Source organism: Clarias gariepinus, chromosome 14 (genome assembly GCF_024256425.1).
Source record: "Clarias gariepinus isolate MV-2021 ecotype Netherlands chromosome 14, CGAR_prim_01v2, whole genome shotgun sequence".
Lineage (NCBI taxonomy): Eukaryota > Metazoa > Chordata > Actinopteri > Siluriformes > Clariidae > Clarias > Clarias gariepinus.
The window spans coordinates 14,014,437-14,038,931 of record NC_071113.1 but is presented as its reverse complement, the minus strand read 5'-3'; the positions used below and the strand labels follow the sequence as shown (position 1 = coordinate 14,038,931).

The 24,495-nt window shown below is 38.9% G+C and overlaps 2 protein-coding genes across 4 annotated transcripts in view; both read left to right on the top strand.

Moving 5' to 3' along the window:
• Positions 1-1,218: 1,218 nt before the first annotated feature.
• On the top strand, positions 1,219-14,172 carry ercc4 (excision repair cross-complementation group 4). Its single transcript, XM_053511025.1, has 11 exons — positions 1,219-1,769; positions 4,393-4,573; positions 5,898-6,093; positions 6,197-6,404; positions 8,435-8,615; positions 8,697-8,819; positions 11,259-11,366; positions 11,453-12,023; positions 12,109-12,201; positions 12,334-12,446; positions 13,254-14,172. The coding sequence occupies exons 1-11, from the start codon at positions 1,593-1,595 to the stop codon at positions 13,994-13,996; spliced, it is 2,694 nt and encodes an 897-aa protein (XP_053367000.1). The 5' UTR covers positions 1,219-1,592; the 3' UTR covers positions 13,997-14,172.
• Positions 14,173-15,720: 1,548 nt separating this feature from the next.
• Positions 15,721-24,495, top strand: part of mrtfba (myocardin related transcription factor Ba) — a 33,508-nt gene continuing 24,733 nt past the window's right edge. Inside the window, exon 1 of one of the 3 annotated variants that reach the window (XM_053511022.1) lies at positions 15,721-16,093. The gene's annotated coding sequence lies outside the window, so the exon portion shown is untranslated. Of the gene's footprint in view, positions 16,094-17,077; positions 17,156-24,495 lie in introns of those variants that run through there. The other 2 variants (XM_053511024.1, XM_053511023.1) reach the window with 2 other exon arrangements.

Sequence of the window (24,495 nt, the reverse complement as noted above, 5' to 3'; positions counted from 1 at the left end):
TCTCCAGAAACAGTCCTGATAATCACTGCCGGACTGTTTACTTATCAAATCAATTCACTGGCACGTCACACTGTTTCCAGTGTTATTCACTCTTAAAAAAAAAGGGTTTTTTTTTTTTGCTTTTCTTTATTATTGGCAAAAATCCTGTTAATTGATAATATGCATGCTTTCTCACTGCCCAGGATTAAAAATGAAAAATATGAATAATAAAAATATCAGTCTTATACTGTATGTGCACTAGAGGGTGCAGGTAAAGCATGGCTTCGTCTTTTATCCTTTAAACACAGTTGAACTAGGTTTAGAAATAGCACTTGACTGGGCAGAGATGAAGTATCAAGGAAAAGTGATAACAGCATCAGATGACCATCATCATTCTAGGAACAGGAAATTCATGCAGACAGGTCGTACTAACTAACATCTTACAAACAGTATTAGAATTATATCCTAAGGGTGTAAGGATTACTTTCCTATGGATATCAACACGTCTAGTAGGAAAAAGGAATCGGAGAAGCAGATCAATTCGCCAGATAAGCAGTGAAACGTAAAAATGTTTAAAAAGAAATCTGAATAAGTAGAGCAGAAGTCACTCATTGTCTGTACCACTTTATTCTCTATACAGGGTCGCAGGGAGCCTGGAGCCTATCCTGGGAGACTAAGGGCATGAGGAGGGGCACACACACATATACACACGCATGCATATAGTATATAAAGAATGCCTGTCTTTGCACTGTTGGAGGAAACTGGATTACCCGGAGGAAACTCAAAAAAGCACAGGAAAAACATTCAAACTCCATGCAAACAGACCCAAGGAGGGAATTGATCCCAGACCTTCGAGGTGCGGGGCCACCATACTAACCGAATGAACCATTTTACAAACAGAAGAGAGGAAATCATTATAGCACAATTAAGAATAGGGCGCACAGGATTAAACCAGAGTCCTAGTACAATAGGCAAACACAGAACTGGAAACTGTGAATTTTTTAGGTAAATGGAGTAAGTAATTAATATATATATATATATATATATAAGATGTAGAAAATCAGATATAATCATATATAATACATATAGCCTGATTATTTAATATAGTTTTTTTTTCTTGTTGTTGTTTTTGTTCTGCCAAGCTGACGTTCTACACTCCAGTCCAGCAGGTGGCGGTAATGCACCTATAAGCTGGCTGACAGCAAGCTAAATAACTTTAAAGAAGAAGAAAAAGGAGCAGTAGAAGAAGATGACTCCGGATGTAGATTTTTTTTTAAACAAATACAGATATCTGTCCCTAAAATACTTTTAGGTTTACACTTTATTATTTGTAACTTTGGTAAAGTAAATAAACAGTATAGAGTGTAAATATATATGAACACTCAGGGTGCGTTTTTAACATGTTAGATAGGTGCTGTAATAGGTATTTGACTATATTTACACTGTAAACACAAAACGGCTGGATTCTGGATGGCGCGCTGTTGTGTTTAGAGCTCACTTTAAAGCTTATACAAGCCGTTCTTTTATTTCCCCTGTGGAGTGCATTTTTTAGGGTTTAGGGGGTGATTTGGGAGTGAGCTGTTCCAGGCTGTGCTGTAGGTTTGAAGGGTAGGATGGCGGGAGCGCTGCTGGAGCACGAGACGGAGATGTTCCTGAGTCTGTTCGGTGCGGACGGGCTGCTGGTCGCCGCAGAAGGACTCGGGATCGACCGCATCTTATTACACTTTATGAAGGTTTATTCAGAGGAAGGCAGTCTGGTGCTGCTGCTCAACACAACCACTCCTGAACAGGTAACAACAGGAGCACGATATCAGATTAGATATATACACTGAGGTGCATCACACACTGAGGTGTATCACACACTGAGGTGCATCACACACTGGGGTGCATCACACACTGGGGTGCATCACACACTGAGGTGCATCACACACTGGGGTGCATCACACACTGGGGTGCATCACACACTGGGGTGCATCACACACTGGGGTGCATCACACACTGAGGTGCATCTCACACTGAGGTGTATCACACACTGAGGTGCATCACACACTGAGGTGTATCTCACACTGAGGTGTATCTCACACTGAGGTGTATCTCACTCTGAGGTGCATCACACACTGAGGTGCATCACACACTGCGGTGCATCACACACTGAGGTGCATCACACACTGAGGTGTATCTCACACTGAGGTGCATCACACACTGAGGTGCATCACACACTGCGGTGCATCACACACTGAGGTGCATCACACACACTGAGGTGCATCACACACACTGAGGTGCATCACACACACTGAGGTGCATCACACACACTGAGGTGCATCACACACACTGAGGTGCATCACACACACTGAGGTGCATCACACACACTGAGGTGCATCACACACTGAGGTGCATCACACACTGAGGTGCATCACACACTGGGGTGCATCACACACTGGGGTGCATCACACACTGGGGTGCATCACACACTGGGGTGCATCACACACTGGGGTGCATCACACACTGGGGTGCATCACACACTGGGGTGCATCACACACTGCGGTGCATCTCACACTGAGGTGCATCTCACACTGAGGTGCATCTCACACTGAGGTGCATCTCACACTGAGGTGCATCACACACTGAGGTGCATCACACACTGAGGTGCATCACACACACTGAGGTGCATCACACACACTGAGGTGCATCACACACACTGAGGTGCATCACACACACTGAGGTGCATCACACACACTGAGGTGCATCACACACTGCGGTGCATCACACACTGCGGTGCATCACACACTGCGGTGCATCACACACTGCGGTGCATCACACACTGCGGTGCATCACACACTGCGGTGCATCACACACTGCGGTGCATCACACACTGAGGTGCATCACACACTGCGGTGCATCACACACTGCGGTGCATCACACACTGCGGTAGGGCTGCGCAAAAATATCGATACATCTACTGTAATTATCGCGATAATTTTTTTTACAATAGTGTATCGATAGTCAAACCTCAAGTATCGATACTACACTTAAGTTTCTAATAGTTTGGAGGCAAGAGAGTTTTTGGTCTAACAGTTTGGTGACAGTTTGGTGACAGTGAATACCTCATATTATGTTCCAGTTTTATGTTTACTTGATGAAATTAAATTTTTTTGCTTAAATTTATTTTAGTTTTATAAATTGTTTATTTAATTTATATGTAACTTTAGTGGCATATACATTTTAGTTGAATGTTTAAGTGTTAAGTGTTTTATAACAATATGGACTTCAATCACACTGTGCCGTTCTAATGAATTGGAATTTTAATTCGTCTGCCTACTTTATCAAGTTGTCAATATAATGTGACACACGTACTAATACAAACTATTGCAATATATCACAATATGTGTTGTATCGCAATATATCGTGATTTATCGTATCGTGACCCATGTATCGTGATACGTATCGTATCGTGAGGCCCTTGCCAATACACAGCTCTACACTGAGGTGCATCTCACACTAATGATAAACAGTCTAACTGTGCAAACATTGTGCAGTGGTTAAGACATGTCAAGAAGAAAACACAGGTACATGTACCCAGATATAAATGCCTGTATTATGAGGGATGGGAATCACCAGTCGCCACCTGATACAGTATATTATTACGTTACCATCACGGTGTCAATTCTATTAATATTGCGATTCTGTAAGTGTCATAATTTTATGAATATCCCTGTTCAAATTTTTTTTTTAATTCCTGATTTTGTTCCAATTTTAAGACCTTAACCCTAAAAATATTGAGTCATAACTTGAAATTTTGTGCCTTAGTTTTATTCGACAGATTCACGAATTAATTTAAGCACAATTGTAGCCTGTTTCTTATAGCAGGGGTCACTAAATAGTGGGCCGCGGTCTGCATCCGGACAGAATGACAGTCCTATCAGGACTAATCAGGATAATGTTTTTCTGATAAATACGAATAATTACCCTACCTGTAATTTACACTGATTAGTGCTTGCTGTGTTTTGTCGACTGCCGTTAGTGTGTAATGGGTAGATTTAAGACTAATTTGCTTGCAGATTTTAGAGAAAAAAGCTGAATGGAGACCACTCAGAAGCTCGTGCACAGAATCGGTCGAATCTAAGACTGATCGGTCATTGATGCTGAAGCTGGACACCTGTCAATTCTGGCATTGCTATTATTTATTAATTGAATTAATTCATTAACATTTTTACTTTTCATAAAGCATTTAAAAATTTATTTTTGGAAGAATGGTGATTTATAACTGAATAGATTTTTGATCTCTACAGTATAAAACAGAATTAATATGGGTTTAATAAGCAGTATTGCAAATATAAAGAAAAATATACTTAAGTTGAACACATTAGAGTTGATGTGTTACATAAAATCAATCCATGGTGTGAAATGTTTCAGGAGTTCTTCACAGAGCAGCTGAAAGCTGAAGGAGTGAGCCATCTTCCCCGGACCATTAACAGCGACACACAGAACAGTGAGCGCTATCACGTGTACACACAGGGCGGAGTGCTGTTTGTGACCAGCCGCATCCTGGTGGTGGATTTCCTCACCGACAAAATTCCTGCTCACCTCATCTCAGGTAAAGGCTACAAATGCTCTATCATGTAGTGATAACATCGCAGATCTCTTGGAAGTCAGTGGAAAAGACTGGACTTATGTGTAAAGCTTTGGAGGGGCTAAAGAGGTGGGATTTTTTTCTTTTTCCATTTAAAGGAATACTCCAGTGTTTTGAAGTTAATCTGTTGTCCCAATTGTTTTTAGGGTAAAGTATGCTTTAAAATACACCAAATGACATGTGTTTCTATGGTTTTAATTTTTATTTTTACTAAATCAGCTGGGTCATTTCTGAATCTAAAAGTGTCACATAAAAAAGAACAACTGTTTGAAAACACAACTAGCAGAAAAGAAAAAAAAGATTTATATGAACAAAAGAGCATACATTTTGCCAAAAAGAAGGCCCTTATGACACCAAAACTTTTTCTGTATTTGTGAAACTAGCAATTGGTGATCAATTATTAGTTGTTAGAGAAACTATAATGATCAGTAATGCTTGTTCGGGAAAAATTGGTGTTTAGCGGTAGATTGTTGGTTGAAACAACTCCCTCGGCTTTACGCACTGGTTATGAATCTCTCTTAATTCATTTCACCAGGTGTTGTGTTGTTTGGAGTCTGTCTACTGTTTGTTTAAGATATGTGGGATTACAACAAGAAATAAAGGTGACACGTTTTCTGCTCTTATATAAGAATGGGGGTAAAAAAAAGTTTATACACAATTTACTTGCATCAAAAAATCTAAGGGTAGTTGTAGGGCAGTCTCTAAATACTTGTAAAAACAAATATTTTGATAAACTTAAAGTGTATGATGTGGAAATCTCCTAATTTTAACATGTGTAGATACTATAATTAACTAAATGAAGGTGTCAGTAACTTTCATTGCATTGTTCCAGTATCACAGCTGCTTCAGTATGACTTTGTTTCACGTGTGTCACCTGCTAAAAACTTAACTGTACTTTAAATGACCATGTCATCTGTACAGGGAAATTCTTGTCCATATTATTACACTGCTAATGTGAGGGAAAATTCTGGAATATTCCTTTAAATAATGTGTGATGCTGATGTAGATAATCTCTTGTTCTTCTGAAGCTTTGGAACTTTGGACCTGAGAAGAATTTATGTTTGGTTCGTGTGTACTATGCATGTAATGTTATGTATTTATGTTATTGTAGTCTCTGTTAATTAATACTACTAATAATAAAAAAACATGTTTACTGAGCTTACTCATAACATTTTAAATGCATAACTGAAAACTTAAACAGATGAATTGCTCTCTATGATAAACATAGCAGAAACATAGGCGTTGGCGTTGAAGTAAAGCCTAAAAATCATTGCACTGTTGCCTGCAGGAATCCTGGTCTACCGTGCCCATAAGATCATCGAGTCATGTCAAGAGGCCTTTATCTTGAGACTGTACCGACAAAAGAACAAGACCGGCTTCATCAAGGCGTTCACAGACAAGGCCACTGCTTTTTCGACTGGCTTCTGTCAAGTCGAGCGAGTCATGAGGAATCTCTTTGTAAAGAAGCTCTTTCTCTGGCCTAGGTACAAGCACAGTGATAAAAGCACTACTCGAGAAACGTTTGTGCTTGTTTATGTGATGTGGCCTTTACACTGTCTGATATTTGTACATCTTGCATAATTACAGGTTTCAAGCATCAGTGAACAGTGTCCTGGACAGGCACAAGCCTGAGGTTGTAGAGCTGCATGTGCACTTGACTCCAGCTATGAGGGCCATCCAGAGCTCCATTCTGGACATCATGAATGCCTGTTTGAAGGAGCTCAAACGTTACAACCCGACTCTGGAGGCAGAGGACCTCTCGCTGGAGAATACACTGGGCAGGGCGTTTGAGAAAGTGAGAGAACTCTTTTTAAACAATAATGCTTATTGCAATGTTCTTAGTAAGAATTAATTACCATCAGTTTAAACCGACTGACACACAATTATAAGCTGGCGTATCATGTAGCATGCTTTTCCACTCTAAGAGTGTTGCATTTGTGAATTGTTTAGTATAATATTAGCTTTCTAAAGATTTTAGGTATTGTGTGTGTATAAGGGAATTTATTAAGTAACCAAGTGAACCAGAAAATAATAAATTATAGAATCCAGTTAGGTTAGTTAAAGCATGTGTACATTCAAATACACTGACTGGCCAGAAAAAGTCACCTTTTCATAAAGGTCAAATTATTGGAGCGTATTACTGTATTATGTAACTACGGTGGCCCTGAAGTGCAAAACAAATTAACAAAACTCAAAACAAAATAACAAATTCAAAACCAAATTAACAAAACGGAAAACAAAATAACTAATATCTGACTGGCCGAGAAGTGCAATTCAAATTAACAAAACGGAAAACAAATTAAAAACTGAAAAAAAATTTCAGTTTTGTTCATTTGTTTTGCACTTCACGGCCACCGTATGTAACCAAGAAGAAGTGAAATTACTGAAACAGGGTTAAGAGTCGTCAACTTTGAATGGACCTTCACTTAAACACTGAAGTTTTATGGTTAAAAAAATCAACAGTGAAAATAGCTGTGTTTATTAGTAGAAGTAAGAGTATTTCCATCTCAAAACCACTTGTTAGTGTTAGTAAGAGGCCATGTGGTCTGATGAGCTCAGATTGACCCTATTCCAGTGCGGTGGGAGTGTCAGGGTGAGATGCACTCATCATGCATAGTGCTCACTAAACAAACCTCTGGAGTCAGTGTTATGATCCGGTGTTGCTTCAGTTGGTCAGGTTTAGGTTCAGCAACATAAAAATTTGGTGAACTGACAACCTGAATGTACTGTACTGAATGTAGTGACCAGGTTATTACATCAATGTGATGTTTTTCTTCTCTGATGGCACAAATAATACACACCAGGACTCGAATTGTGAAGCAGTAATTCTGAAAGCATGAGGAATCATTTTCACACAACTAGCCACCATGTTGTGTTCTGTAATTAAAGCTAAAGATTAAATGTAATGCTCATATTTTCCCTATTAAACTGTTATTACAAGCAGCATAATATTCTCTTTTAAAAATGAAAATCATTGACATGTAAAACAATCAATTAACGCAAATACATAAATAATGCAAAACTATCTGCTAAGTGAATTAGCCCCTTTACATTGTTTGCATGTGTGTGTGTAAGAGATGCCTTGAGATAATTGTTGTACAGTACTGTGCAAAAGTCTTAGGCACCATATTATATGCTGTACCAATTTTGTTATACATGTTTATCATCTCTGCATAATTATGTACCAAGAATTAAATATAGTACAAGACAGACCAGTTGTCAGATGGAAACAAAGAACCTAATGTACGCTCCTGGGATTTGCATAAAAATAGAAAGGAGCGAGTGTGACAAAGTTACCAGATGAACTCATATTCTCCAGTAAGCCTAACAGTAAAACCTAAGAGCTGTTTTCTTATAAAACTGCACAAATCTATGTCTAAAATTCCTGATTTCAGCAATGAGTTCACTCCAAATATTAAAACAGCTGTTAGTTTTTATTGAGCTTGCTGGAGAATATAAGTCCTTCTGGTAACTTTGTCACACTCGCTTTTTCTATTTTTATGCAAATCCCAGGAGCGTACATTAGGTTCTTGTTTCCATCTGAAAACTGGTCTGTCTTGTACTATATATATATAAAATTATTATTATTATTATTATTATTATTATTTTTTTTTTTTTTTTACAGCAATGCATATATTCTCCTGTAATATAATTTTTATTTATAAATGTTTAAGTTATATATGGAAATAGTGAATGATTCTGTACATAATTATGCAGACATAAAAAACATATATAACAAAATTGGTACAGCATATATTATGGTAAGACTTTTGTACAGTACTGTATATTCGTTAATAAAACACTTTGTAATATCTGCTTTTGTAGACTATTCGCCATTACCTCGATCCCTTGTGGCATCAGCTGGGCGCTAAGACCAAATCGCTAGTACAGGATCTAAAGATCTTGCGAACTCTGCTCCTCTACCTCACACAGTACGACTGCGTCACTTTCCTTAACCTTCTGGAGTCCCTGCGTTCCAGTCAGAAAAACTTTGGCAGCAATTCAGGTAAGATTAACTGTGTGACAGATTATTCGGTCAATAACAAAAGAAAAGGAGTGCAAAGTGAAGTCTTCTGTGTTTTACCAGGGTGGCTGTTTTTGGACTCCAGCACTTCGATGTTTGTGAATGCCCGTAGCCGAGTGTATCGCATTCCTGAGCCAAAAAAGAAACTCAAAGTTGGTGAAAGTGAAGAAAAACCAAGTGCTTCAGGTACATAATACAGAACATTGCTGTGTGTATGTGTGTGGCAGCCTGAGGGAAAATTTTACATGAGGAAAAGCAACATGCACTCTTTTCACACCATAAGTGAAGTTTTGGCGTTTTTCATGTCTGGTAACCATCAAAAGTGAAAAGAGGCGAAGCTAAAATTTTATACAGAACTTTATAAAACATAGTTGATTAAGCCTTGTGTCTTTCACAACAATGTGTAATTATACAATAATGTGACATTTATTGCATAGAAAAATGTAATTTGGTTATCAGTATAGGATTAAATAGCTTTAGGTGGAGTGTTTACTGCTTTGTTTATTGTTTATCATACACAGAATAATCCAAGCCAATGTTAAAAAAAGAAAGATGTTGCTTTGGTAAAATACACAGCCTGGCCAAAAAAAGTCCTTATACTCATTATCAAAACCTGGAAAGGAAAATGCTGAATGGCAATCTTGTGGAAGAAATGTGTTCAGAAACAAATAATCTAGATCATCTGGTCTGATCACTTGGTGAAGTTAGTAGGTTAAAAAAAAAAAAAAAAAAAAAAGTTGTGTTTAATAGTGAAAGTAGGAGCATTTCTATACACACACAACGTGATGAGAACTCAGAGTTGGGACTAAACAGCTGTCTGTCCATAAAATCACTCGTTTAAAAAAAATAAATACTTGAATAAGCTGGGGAGCATTAAGATTGGACTTAATGGAATAAAGTCATGTGGGTAGATGGGTTCAGATTAAATCTCTTACAGAGTGATGGGTGAATCAGGGTAAGAAGGGAAGCGCCTGAAGCGATGCACCCATCAGGCATTGTGGCCTCTGTGAAAGCCTCTGTTCAGGTTTAGACTCAGCAACGTTAAGTGACAATAAAATAAAGTCAGCTGACAACCTGAATGTACTAAATGACCAGGTTACCAGTTATATATTCCACAGCTATATTCCAGGATTCAAAATGAGAAAGTGTGGTTCTGGCAGCATGAGGAAGTATTTCCACATATTGTATGCTATGATCACAGCTAAGAAAAAAAAAATCACACACTATAAGATTTCATTCATTCAAATGAATGAATGAAATCTTATAGTCTGTGATTTTTTTTTTTTTCGGCCAGGCTGCGTACATTTAAGGTTTCTTCAAAGTTCAAATGTCAAAGTGTGTATTAGGCAAAAATATTTTAGGTAAAACACAATTTAATTTTCAGTGACATCCAGTGAGTTTTACCAGAATGCCACAAACAAATATATGGTATATAGTGGAACATTATATAAATTTCCCATAAGAAATAATGGAAACTCAAATTATTTGTTCCACAGCCCCCAAAAAATAAATACATTAAAAATAATTAATACAAAATGTAAAGTAAAAATAAAACAAATTAACCTGCACTTTACCTTTAAAAAAAGGAAAATTAAATCCAGATAAGGTTTCTGTTTATGCGTGCAGGCGGTGTGTGTGTGTGTGTGTGTGTGTGTGTGTGTGTGTGTGTGTGTGTGTGTGTGTGTGTGTGTGTGAAGCTAAAGTAAGAGAAGATTCTTACTTTCAGCCCCTTCCGTCTCCCTTCTCATCTTACAGTAAAGCTTTCTTCTCTCTTATTTGAATTTTACAAAAACACACACACATACTCGGACATTAAAGGAAAGATTGTTTTGTCGGAAAAAATTAGCAAGGAACGTCGCTAATGACACTCGTGTGAGCGCATACTAACGGAATCACTGCTGTAAAGTGAAACAAACAAACAAACGAATGAACCTGCAGTTTACCTTTGAAACGAATTGCGACAGAGCCGTGTTTCTGTGTAGAGCACAGTTTGTGTTTGTGTGAAGCAAAGAGGGGGTGCTTCACACACGCACTAAACGCGAGAGAGTGTGTGAATTACGTGCGCACACACATGACAGGCTAAGGAAGAAAATGGATTTTTAACCCTCTAATGAGACTTTCTTTTACTTTACACGCGCGCACACACGTGTGTTATAAGAAACAATACACGCATGCTGTACACACGTGCTTACCAACAGAAAATAAAATATGTTTTACACACACACACACACGTGGTCACAGTGTTATAGTAAACAGTACACGCGTGCACGGATGTTTATTATACCATTAAGAGACCGCACTAATATCCAGCAGGGGAGACAATTACCCACAATTCCGCAGCGCAAGAGAGAGAAAAACCGTTGGCTCAATTGTGATCACGTGACACTCGGCGTCAAAACAAAAAGCACATGCGTGATACATGATAGTCAGTACTCGTAAACCAAACCTTGCTCGTTTTTCAAATCAAAATGTATGTAAAATCTTTGCCCGTCTTGCGGAACACTTGCAAACCGCGTTACTCGCACTCCGAGGTTTCCATGTATATTTATTTAAAAGCTAAAAATGACATGCACATAATGTAATATGTAAAGTGTAACAAGTGTTTGTGTGTGCGCATATACACAGTGCCATTAAAACGAGAGCTGGTGCTTGAAAAGAACCCAAAGTGGGAGGCTCTGACTGAGGTGCTGCAGGAGATTGAGAAGGAATTGAGCAACTCTGAGCACGAAGCAGGTGATGTTATGACACTTTCATCACTTCAAACTTTCACATATGCAGTGACTTTGAGACTTAAACGGTTCTGAATCTGTGCCACCTAGGCCGGGTGTTGATCTGCGCCAGTGACGACAGGACGTGTGCTCAGCTGAAGGAGTACATCCATAAAGGTGCTGATTCCCTTCTTCTCCGTCTTTACTCACGTACTATCGGTAAGGACGACTGTGTTCCAGTGCCGGAAAAAACAAAACAAGGTAACAGCTGGCCCAAAAGAGATGTAGGAAAGGTGCCCAAGGGCAAGAAGCCCCGAGCCAAAAACAACAAGCTCGGCACAAAGAAACCACGAGCTTCACTGACGCTCACGCAAATGGTGGGGCAGCAGAGAGAGGCTGAGCTGGAACAGATGGGCAGCAGCGGAGATGAGCGAGAACAGGATGAAAAGCAGGAGGTGAAGGATGAAGATGTCCTTCTAAATCTTACCTCAGATTCCTACTACGGTGTTCTCCAAGAACCCATGACGGTCATTCATCCGCTGAAAGGATGCTCAGATCCGTACAGTCTGACGCGAGTGTTAAAAGAGGTCGAGCCCATGTTTGTGGTGCTGTATGACGCTGAACTCAGCTTTGTGCGTCAGCTGGAGGTGTACAAAGCCAGCAGGCCCGGGAAACCGCTCAGGTACAATAATGTTTACGCAGTCTCTGTTTACACCTTTCATCACTAATGGAAAATTCCTTACCTAATTTATTTGTGCCTGTTTTAGGGTTTATTTTCTTATTTACGGTGGTTCCACCGAGGAACAGAGGTATCTCACTGCTCTGCGTAAAGAAAAAGAAGCATTTGAACACCTGATAAGGTTTACTCCTGTTCTTTTTATATACTATAAAATGTTATAAAATGTTGATGGACTAGATCACTATTGTTTACCTTGATATAAATCCAATTTCATGTTTTGGAAGTTTTTTTGTGGTCTACATGTTAAATACAGAGAAAAGGCCAGCATGGTTGTTCCTGAAGAGAGAGAGGGCAGAGGAGACACAAACCTGGACCTGGATCGTAGTCAGGAGCCTGTTCACGCTGCCACAGACACTCGCAAAGCAGGCAATCTGTCCTATCTAAGTTCAAATTAATGCGACCGCATGTGATGTATCATGTTTATAAAATTTGAAGTAGCTATGAAAATAAGCATGGTTGTCATTTTAAAAACAAACAATTCTGGGCCAGTGTCAGTTTTTACCAGAATTTCGTAATTTTTATTAATATTGAGAAGAGTTAATAAAAGCTAAGAAATCCTTTGAATACATCTATTGACAAATATATTAGCAGTGTGCCTAACAAAGAGATGAAATATATACTCAATATTAAATATATTGAGTTACAGACTTATCATATTGTGATTTTTATACATTTCTGTTATTATTATTGCAGTTCTGAGTTTATCCTACTTTTTTTAAGATGACTCAGTAGTGGAGTGATTTGCTCTTCCTCGGCCCACATTAAGCCTTCCAAAATAAGGCTGTCATCTATCCTTTATGACATCTATACACACTGTTTCCAAATGCAAGAATGAATAAGATTTTAAATGAAAATAAAATGATAACAGGCAAGCATCAGAAATGCAAAGTGTTTTAAACAAGTGTTTTCGTTCTATGCAAATTCCCAACAGATGAAGTTGCGACATCTGGCTGGCTGGAAATTCTATCTATTTATTTATTTATTTATTTATTTATTATGGACGTTGTTTCCCATCCAAAATTCAATGCTTGCATAATTGCTGTTGTGGTATACCATTTAATTTAATACTACTTTCAGTGTACTCTAAACAAATAGTCCTGGTGTATGGAAGCATTCAGTTGTCTTGTTATTGCATCATGAATTTTTCAGACATACTTTTAATGTTTTCCTCAGGTGGACAGGAGGTAGTGAAAGAGCCGGGCCGAGTCATCGTGGACATGCGTGAGTTTCGTAGCGAGCTTCCTTCCCTCCTGCACCGGCGTGGGCTTGACATCGAGCCTGTCACCCTGGAGGTGGGAGACTACATCCTGACTCCTGAAATCTGCGTGGAGCGCAAGAGTGTGAGCGACCTGATCGGCTCGATGCAGAGTGGGCGTTTGTACACTCAGTGCCTCTCCATGAGCCGCTTCTACCGCCGACCCGTGCTGCTCATTGAATTCGACCCCGCCAAGCCATTCTCGCTGGTGGCCCGTAGCGAGCTGCGTCAGGAGATTTCAGCCAACGACATCACCTCCAAACTGACCCTCCTGACTCTCCATTTTCCCCGGTTGAGGCTCCTCTGGTGCCCGTCACCCCATGTCACCGCGCAGCTCTTTCAGGATATCAAGCATGCTCGTCCTGAGCCTGATGCGGTCACTGCTCAGGCCATTACAGCAGAATCAGAAATGGTGGAGGATTCAGTGGACCTGTACAACCCCGGGCCTTATGACTTCCTGCTCCGTATGCCAGGAGTGAACGTTAAAAACGTAAGGGGACTCATTAAACATGCTGCCAGCCTGGCTGAGCTGCTCACTCTGAGCCAGGAAGAGCTGAGCGAGATTCTGGGCAATGCTAGTAATGCCAGACAACTCCATGAATTCCTACACAATACCATGGACATGACTTCAATTCAGAGGAACAAGAAAGCAAAGTGTTAGATGCAGACAGGCCCTTTAGATGTCTACAACGTAATGCATTTAAATTATATAAAATGTGCCTTGTGTATAAGTATTTAAAATTTGTTTGTCATGTAAGACATAATAATGTACAGTTTATGAATTTTCTATTGTGTATTAGAATATTTAAGGAATTTGTAAAGTAAATGATGTAACTTTTTAAACTTTGATATACATTAAAAGTTGACAGAAAAAAAGGTTTGTATGTATGTGTGTGTTTAGGTAGGAATTCATCATCATCATCAAACAATGTATACGATAAGCACTGTACGAACTACAGCAGCTATTACCCTGTTACAGGATTGCCACCCTTACTCTCAGGAGTGAACCAGTCCGGTGGTAATCTATTGCGGGGCACACGCACACACTACGGGCAATTTGAGAATGCCAATTAAAGTAATTTACATGTCTTTGGGCTGTGGGAGAAAACCAGAATCGTGAGGGAACCCACCAAGCATGGGGAGAACATCCACACAGACAAACTCCACACCCACAGACCCGAGGCGGGAATCAAACCCTTAATGCTAGAGGTGCAATGCTGCAGTTTAATCCACTCACATACTTGTCATCTATATTACTTTATTCTGTATACAGGATCACAAGGGGCCTGGAGTCTATCCCAGGAGACTTAGGGCACTAGGCAAGGTACACCCTGGACGGGGGGCCAGTCTATCGCAGGGCACACACATATGCAGCCATGCCCAAATGTTTGAGAATGACACATTATTTTTACAAAGTCTGCTTTAGTATTTTTACTTCTTTTTGTCAGTGTTCCTCTGCCCTACTGATGTATAATTACAAGCATTTCATAAGTGTCAAAGGCTTTTATTGACAATTATAAAGAAAAAGTCCATATTTTTAGTGCTGACACTTTTATCATTTTTTTTCCAGACTTCTTTAAAATCTTTTGGGCCACATCCTGACTGATTGCAGACCATACTTGCATAATCAATGCTTGGAGTTTGTCAAGTTATGGGGTTTTGTTTGTCACGTTTTTGAGAACGCATGGTCAATCGTCAAGAGGCGGCCGGACAAACAAAAACCCACAAATTCTGACAAACACCAAGCATTGATTATGCAAGAATGGGCTGCTATCAGTCAGGATGTGGCCCAGAAGTTGATTAACAGCATGCAAGGGTGAATTGCAGAGGTCTGGAAAAAGAAGTGTCAACACTGCAAATATTGACTTTTCGTATAAACTTAATGTAATTGTCAATGTCAATCTTTAACACTTATAAAATGCTTGTAATTCTGCTTTGGTATATCATAGTAACATCTGGCAAAAAAATCAAAAACCGCTAAAGCAGCAGACTATTTGTGCCATTCTCAAACCTTTTGGACGCGACTGTATAAACTCACTCACTCATTCACACACTTCGGGCAATTTGTGAATTAACCCAGTCTTTGGACTTTGGGAGGAAACCCACCAAGCACGGGGAGAAGATACACGCAGACCCGATGGGGGAATCGAACCCTCGGCCTTGGAGGTGCGAGGCCACTGTGCCGCCTTAGAGTTTTAATTTGGATTTAATTTTCACTCCATGGCATGGCTTATATATAAATTCGTATTCATCTTTGATATAAACAAGACATGTCTTTCACACTGTGCGTGTGGTTTATTCCATTGAAGGAAGCTTCTGTTATTATTTCCAAACCCCACGGCTACTTTGGCGCCCCCTGTAGGAGATAAAAGATAAATTAAACACTTGGTCGCAGCAGAAGTTTGATCCCAAAAAAAAAAGAAATTCCTACACTACACTACACGATTGAGGAGTATTAAAATAACACACTGGCGGTGCCTCGTACTTGTATACTCTGTAGTGCGTGAGTGTGCGGGTCTGGACAGGGACAGGAGAGATTTGCCAGACTCCTGATTGCGTCACTGGGTTCAGACGAGCAGTCTAGCAGCGGCCATCTTATTCCCAGCAAAACTTCAGCACCAGAGGAAAAAGAAAAAAAGAAAAACACTGGATATACATTTTCTCAGCACACAGAATGCTGGTGTTGTGGACAGCGATGGAGGATTGAACTTTATAACCTGAGAGGGCGCATTTGCTACGGGTGTTAAACACAAACAGGGTAAGGGTGAGCGTTTGTTTCTATTTCATTCCAAACGCTTAGCTTCGCTGCCCGCTTCCTGTGATATACGGAGTTAGCGTTAGCTTAGCGTGTAGCGCTGCGGCTACCGCGGCTGTGAGCGGATAAACACAGCTCACGCGGCCTTCCTCACGCGCGCTCAGATAACTAACAGCTACTGAAGTCTACAGAGATTTAATGACCGACACTGGAAATGAACTGTCCTTATGGTGTAATTTATATATATATATATATATATATATATATAAATAAAATCAATGTGTTTTTATTAGCAGTGTTTGAAATTTGGGAGCTCGCGTGCTTCCTGAACTTCTAGAGAATAAACACTTAACTGATTTACAGTAAACATGCATGCATTCATGATAAACAGCAAAGATTTGTGTAAGCCTGTCCTGTTTTATCCTCAGGATCTATCTGATTAGTCATGATATTGTAGCCTATTGTAATGTAGATCAATGGTTGTGAAACCCCTTTGAAGTCAGGGACCTCTTTAAAGAAGAAAGGAAATCCCTTTCAGAAGGCTGAAGAACAAAGCATCCAATCAACCAGATATTAGACTTAATTACAATATTATTTAAATGTGTGCGGTGATATTCTTGTCGTTTGAGAGAATCCTGAGAGAGTCATTTCTCATGAACTTTCCACCGACAGGACACATTCGTGACCGTTGTTTATAAAGCAACTTTTGGGCTTCCATTCCTCTAAACATCACCAATGACAGTATGGACCCCCTGCTTGTGCTTCATGGATTCTTGTGAAACACAATTACAGACTGTAAAATATGACCTCATGCACCTGGGTGTGAATCACATACATACACACACACACACACACACACATATTGCCCCGAACACTTCCGCTCCCTGGTCATCTACATGACAAGAGGTGACGTAACTACGCAGACACGCCTGCACCAAAAACAACACCGAAGGAACCTGTTAGTTGGTGATGTATTCGTACATGTATAAGAGTTACCAGAACAATGACAGGAGATTCTTCAGATCAGGATACTCTTGTGTGTGTGTGACTAAAAAGAACAGGCGTGTAAGTATTATATTTGATTACAGACTTGGCCTCGAGTCATGATTAAGAAGCAGGGAGCGATCCAGTGTCAGTGTGTTTGATCACAGCCCTGAGACTGAAATTCCACACCTCCGCCACGGGGGATTCGGTGTCCTGTGATAGAGGATCGAGAAGGACAAGTAATTTATCATGTTAGATCTGTTCGGTCGGGTCTGTGTGAAGCGTGGCATCGCAGGGGCGTCGCTGCTGCAGGTCGGCGTGCCTGACCAACAGACTCCCACGCAGCACTGTTCATTCGATAGAGCTCTTTGGACTTGGATGTATTGAGTCAGCTTGTTGTCATGGGCTAAGAATTTGCTAAGCTATAATATCAGCTTCTGAAATAGAGATAAATTTGTATTTCGTATAATATCACTGTTTCGTTTTTTTGGGGGGAGGTGAGGAGTTAAAGGAAAAAGTCTCCCTGAACATCTTGCTTAGAGCTGTAAATAGGGGGAACACTTTTGATTCAATTTGATTCGGATTTTGGTCGTTGCATTGTTTTTATTTGATTCAGCATCTTTAATATTTATTGTCCGATGTATCTCAAGCAGCTATATTTTTTTGCAGGTTTTATTAAAAATACTAAACCCATTTAATTTTTAGTATTCAGATATTATTATTGCATTCAAATGCTGTGTAAATTGTGTTGCTCATACAAAAGAGCTAACCTTTCTCTCAGCACTCCAATCCAGTAGGTGCCACTGTTGCACTAACTGCCCATAAATTCTAAAGAAGAATAGCACTACTCTCACAAAATGAGAGCATTTTGCACGTACTTTGCAGGAAAATTAAAATCTGCAAATGCTGTCAAGTTTGTTTTTTATTTATTTAAGGAATTTAGTTATCTTTGGCCATTTAACATTTGTAAGCTAACCTAAATATTTTTTAAAAACGTGACTCAAAGACTGATCCATGAAAAGAATCAAATCCACCAGTAAAACATTAATTAAATCACACAGTCAGTTTAATCACACAGCTTTGCGTATTGCATGTTAATCTTTAAAATTAACATTTCATCATGAATGGCATCCAAGATTTATCTTATAATAAAAAGCAGAGTTGAATTCTTTCATGAACATGGCCTGTCTCCACTGCAGGCTGTTTACTTTAGCGCAAAGATTAACTTCCTCATGCATGCTGCCACTTGCTGTATTGTTTGGTGTAAATGTGCGAGTGTACCCGAGTACGAAGGACAAAAATAATGTGAATGCTGGCCAGCAGGGGAGTTGAGAAAAATCATTCCTGGGTAGGGTACAAGCAATCGCACTATGTAAAAGTGTTTTAAGACTCCCAAGTTGATCCGGACTCGGTCCACTTGTGAACAGTAAATATTTTTATAATTACCCTGGCACAATTTAGTTACGCAGTATGTGCCTGCGACAGCCGACAAAAACAGTGCAGCACATCGTGACTTCTCCATTTATGTGTACATAATGACAGGAGCAGTATCATGTGTAAACAATGATGGAAGAAAATTAAGGACAATAGATTGACTACATCAAATTTCAAAGGACACCTGAAAACACACCCAGACAGGTTTGTTTAGATTACATCAGTGTCAGAGATTTGTTCTGTTGTGTCTGTCAGTGATGGATTTAAAACAGCTTTAAGCAACCACACTGACAATTCGATCGGGGTTAACAGGTAAGAGCGTAAAAAAAACTTCAGCTGGAATGGCAGCTCAACCAGCCAGTCGATAACAGCCATGTCTTTGATTTTGTTAAAAAAAAAAATGTTTTATTCTTTATGATAAACAATTTCTGCAAATTCCTGCTTTCTGGGAATATTATTTTAATTAGATTTCCCCATGTTGAGATGTCATGGGTCATGATAGTCACAAGTACCTCATTTCCTGATTTTTTTTATAGTGTATTAGACAACAGTTAGGGACCAAACGTTTAGAAACATATGTATAGTGTTTCACACAGATCTGAAACATACTTAAAGTAGTAGCCAAGACAAACGTGCAAAACAACAAATACTTATGACCATATTTTGATTAATTTCATATTTTATTAATTTAGCATTTTGGAGATCCAACCTACTTTGGCAGTGGAAAAATTAAGAACCGAACACACTTATAATATATTAGTAGGGATGGAAAATTCCAGTCACCACCCGATACGGTATCATCACAATTATAATATATAATTATATGATAACATTATAATTGTGATAATACTGTATCGGGTGGTGACTGGCATTTTCCATCCGGAAGAAAATATAGTATAAGATATATATATTATATATAATTAAGTTATATCTTATAATATATTATCAGGGATGGGAAATGCAGGTCACCAGATGATCCGGTATTACCATAATGCCTAGGTGCCGATTTAATAAGTATTACGATTTCATACATATCACGATTTATTATATTTTTTAGATTTTGTTACAATTTTAAGACCTTGAACATTTAAAATATTTTTTAAAAGTTGAGTTATACCTCAAGTTTTATATCTTCGATTTATTCAACATCACAACTGAATTAAAAAAGGGGTAATTAACTGTAGCCCAATCTCTATAACTTTTTCCCACTTCAAAAAAACAACTGTAGTATTTAAACAATCAAAAAACTAACTTCAAATGCAAGAATTTAAAATTAAACAAAAATGCTATGTTTTTACTTAGCAGCGCGTATCTCTGTCCTCTGCCATAACCATTGTTTTAAACAAACTTAGCAAACAATTCACTCCTACCACACAGGATGGAAATGATTTAAAAATCGATTTTGGGGTCAGTGTGGTGATCCATGAATTCAGCACACAAAGAATCTTGCAGTGTAAAGTGACATTTATTTATTTTTCCAGCACTACCTAGGCATTATGATAAAGTAAATGTTTTTTTATATTTTGTTTTAACCAACTATACAAACATGACTGAGCTAAAGGCCCAAAAAATTTTAATTGGTATTTATAGGACAAGAAATAGCACAGATAATGCTTTATGTTGTTTTCGGTTATTTTTGTGACTGATAATATTAATAATAATAATAATAATAATAATTATTATTATTATTATTATTATTTGGGTTCTACATTTTTGCCACATCCTTCCCATATTTTAGTAAAGATAGCAATAAAGTTTAAATGTTTTAAAAGTAATGATAACTTTGGTCCTACATGAAACATCAGAAAACCCAAATGCACAGTTTGATGTCTGACGCCTCCCTCGTCACCGTGAGATTATCAGTACTCCCTTCATGTTCTTTTTTACGGCAGCTGGCATCTGCTACATTCACTGCCTCTCAGTACAACGCTACTTCGGAGATTAAATGTAACAGATGCCAGCTGCCTCTCAGTACTAAAACGTTGTTGATGTGAGAGGCCAGAGATCGGATTAGTTCCAGCCGATAGAAAGAAGACAGTGACTCACATAATCACTCTTTAGGTTTGTGATGCACAGAAAAATATCGCAGAACACATAGTCTAGAGAGTAAGCTACAACTGCGAAAAACCGCCCCGGGGTCTGCTTCTGTCAGCCAGGAACAGGAAGCTGAAGCTACAGTGGGCATCGGTGCAGGACAGCTAAAGGTAAGATATAAAAACCCCGTCTTGTCGTTAGTTGTCAGGTTTAGGTGATGGTGTGCCCACTTAAGCTTCAGTCACAAGCTCTTAGCTGTTTTTGTTTTATTGTTCTTTATATTATTTAGATAGAAATTTATACACAGGTAAGGTTGCCATACCCTCCTCTTTGATTCCGCTGACTTAAAACTGAAAGACTCGAGCTTAAAGACTCGGCACTTGATTTGGTCTTTTACACATTACAGAACGTGTCATAGTTTGGTAATAACTGATTTATCAGGATAGTTTTGTTTTTTTTAATTAAAAAGAAATAATAGAACAATCCTGAAATAATCTGACCTCTTTATACAGTACATGTGCTGTGAAAAGTACCATGGTACTATTATTTGTACCATAAAAAGTACCATGCCTTGTACCATAACACATACCAAAAATAGCATTTCCAGTACCATGGTACATTGCATACACCATGGTTAAAGTGAATGTACCGTGTATTACCATCATGATACCATGGTACGTTTTTGTAAGGTTACAGATAAAAATTAAGAAATATTATTTCCTTTTCATACCATCATTAGGCTGGATTAAAGCATTTTTACAGAGTTTGTGCTTCCAGGTTGTTTATTAATGTGACTCCTGGGGTACTCTGGCCCACTTCTAGATAAAGATATGAATAGTGACACGGTTCAGGACGTTGCCCTGATTTTAGAGTTTTAAATGTCACCCTTTACTCTGCAATATGAGCACAAACAGTGTTCTGATGAAGAGCAGAATGAAGCTATACTTATACACTATACAGCTGTACAGACACTGTCACGATATAAGGTGAGTATCAGTTGTGATTAGAATCAGTAATTCTGTGTAAATAAATTGGGTTTAATAAATGAATAAGGCTGGGAGCATGTACATGTAGGCAACATTGTTTTTGTTCTTCGTACTCTGGTACACTTGCATGTTTACGCTCTACAATAGGTGGCACTATGCACCCACTTGGTTTGTGAGCCTCCATTAAACACGAGAGAAGTAGAGAACGAGAACAAAGAGGTTAACCTTCACGCTATGATCAATAATATTGATAATTCAGGGGAAAAACGTCCACAGCGACGCCCTAGCAAGCCTTCCTACTTTATCAGCTATGGCTTTGTAGACCAGAGGATGAGATTGGTGCGTGGTCTACTTTCGATTTACTTTTGTATCCGATTCAGTAAAGTTTGCCGTATCATTTTCGAGACCAATTCTTCAAGTGGACACAAACCTGCTGTTCTCAGAAACAATCCTGGGGCCCTAATGTGAAAACACCCTTAGAAATGCTTACTTGACGAGTTTTTAGTATTCGGTACATCATGACTGTGTACACTCAAGCTCCACAAGTTTGTGTGAAACCTGATGACCCATGTGTGATGAGATCTAGTGAGTCAGAGACTCTTCCACAAAAAAAAAAAAAGCTTCAGTAAAGGCATAACACTCTTCGAAAGTCTGATCTTTTATATGAAGGAATTCAATCATGTTCGATATTACAAATTTGCGTAAATTTTTGTCTTTTTTTTTTTTCAATCTAGACTTGGACTTTACGACCCCACTGTATTGACTTACAGAAGCAGCAGTTGGTGGTGTGATAGTTGACCTGGTTGTACGATGGCTTGTTTTATATACATACACAAGCACAATATCTGCCTCGAGTATCCTGCGTCTGTTCAATGCCTAGTTAATGCATGTCCCCAGGAGAATGTCCCTCAAGATGCACTATGCATAGAAACTGTATTCAGCAGGCACGTCAAAAATGGTGGAAATTTTTGAAGAAAAGTTGCACAATGTGGTCCGTAATTCTCCCTGCCTGCATGATGTGCCTTTCCCCACTGCACAGGTACAAATATGAATTGATTATTGGAAGTACTATCTTAAATGTTGACGTGGAAACTAAGCTTTAAAAAAAAAAAAGAACGAAAAAACGTAACTGAAAGCCACCATCTGGTACATCAGCATTTGTCTTTACTGGCCTAAAATACTTTTTATGTAAAAATTTTTTACATTTGTGTATTATTTGCGTTCCTTACAGAATGCACTGTGATAGAAAGAAAGAAAATAAAACAATTTTTCTACCAATTTATAGTGTTAAATAGCAGTAAATTGTTCACGGTCGTTCGTTCTGCCACTTTTTACCTCCAGCGTGCTGTCGTTGTTCTGTCAGGATTTTTACACACACTAGCCACTGCTAACCTGCATTGCTAAGAAATTGCAGTGGAAAGGTGGCCCTCAAATCTGAACAACATGAACATACATGTTGTCCAAGCATGAAAGTCTTTCTCCAGTTTGCACACTAGTCCTATCTGAACCGTTTAGCTTGTGCCAGGTTTTTTTGCTACTTTCTCTTTAATGAACACATGGTAGTTGTTGCTTGTGTTTTTTTGCAGAACAGCAAAAAAACAAAAACAAAAGGGTTTGTCTTCTGGAGTTGGTCTGATCAGATTATTCAGAGCAATTTTGATATTACCAGGGTCATTAGTCATGCCTCATATTTGCCTGCCTTCTGCGCAGGGATGTGGTCGTCCTGGCACCTAGCCCACACAAGCCTGCTTTTTTTTCTTCTTTTTTTTTTCCAGGCTAGATTTGACAAAATGACGTTATACTTGGTTGCTCTGCTTAGACAAAACTTTTTTTCTTTTTTTTTTCTTTTTTTTAAATTATACTCTAGAGCTAATTTTGTTGAGTTAAATGCAGTTTGGTGGGAACTAAAACTGTGTGTAGACGTTAGCTGAAGTGTGTGGCTATTTATTTCTGATATTAAACATCACAAGGAAACACAGTAATAGAACTAGAACTTGAACTTAGAAGAACTTCTCACACATTTGGATCCTGAGTCGAGCTCGTGCACTCTGTCCAAAGCGTCATTGTTACCAGAGAAAGCCTGATATCATGGAGGTGCTATCATGAGTCTGTTCCAAACCGTCTGTCATTCTTCACAACTAACATTCCAGCATGAGCGACTCACAGCTGCATGTGTACATACATTTCACATCACCGTCCTAAGTTTACTTCAAGTGCTCTTTATTTCCTGATTGCTCTATATCACCTTTGCTGGATGCTCGTGTCAGGTTTGATTTTCCAGCATGGTGAAAGTGTTTTATATATGAAATCTGTTCATTATAATCAGTGATGGGTGATACAGCTGTTAAGTCGCAGCTCCAGGGTTTTGATGTCGATCCTGAGCTCGGGTTTTTGGCTGTCGAAGTGTGTGTGCGTGTCCCCTTCAGGGTGTGTTCTCAGTTTAGTCCCCGTATCAACTGCCAGAATCGGGATAAAGCCCTTACCAAATACAATGGAATGAAAAATCGCAGATTATGTGCTGAACATGATACATGAATTGACCTGTTTTTCTTTCTTACATAAAATTGGCAAAAATGTTGTGTAGATCAGTGTTTCCCACAAGACTGCGGAGTGGGCCGGCATCACCTGCTGGCACAAAATTGGTCTACAGCACACATCAAGCAGGAAATACATATAATCACACACATTTTTTTGGCAAAATATGGCACTAATTATCAGAGCATGAAGTCCTTAAAAACCAGAGCAAAAAGGCTGGACAAATAAACATAGGCGGCCATCAATATATTTTGGCGGCCCGGACAAGTATACTATATGTGTGGGAAACACTGTACTTTGTTGTAACTGATTTTCGAGATTTTGTGGACTCCCTGGCTTGTTCAGTCGTGATTACAGTAGTGTGTTACGTTAGAGTATGACTTATTTGTTATGCAACAGCGACCGTGCTTATATGAACTCAGCGCTGAATCA

What these genes read in the sequence shown, in the direction of transcription:
- ercc4 (XM_053511025.1), top strand. Translation starts at nt 1,593, where the DNA reads ATGGCGGGAGCGCTGCTGGAGCACGAGACGGAGATGTTCCTGAGTCTG. An exon ending in AAGCTCTTTCTCTGGCCTAG is followed by an intron (nt 6,094 to 6,196) that starts GTACAAGCACAG and finishes GCATAATTACAG; the next exon opens with GTTTCAAGCATCAGTGAACA. An exon ending in AGAAAAACCAAGTGCTTCAG is followed by an intron (nt 8,820 to 11,258) that starts GTACATAATACA and finishes GCATATACACAG; the next exon opens with TGCCATTAAAACGAGAGCTG.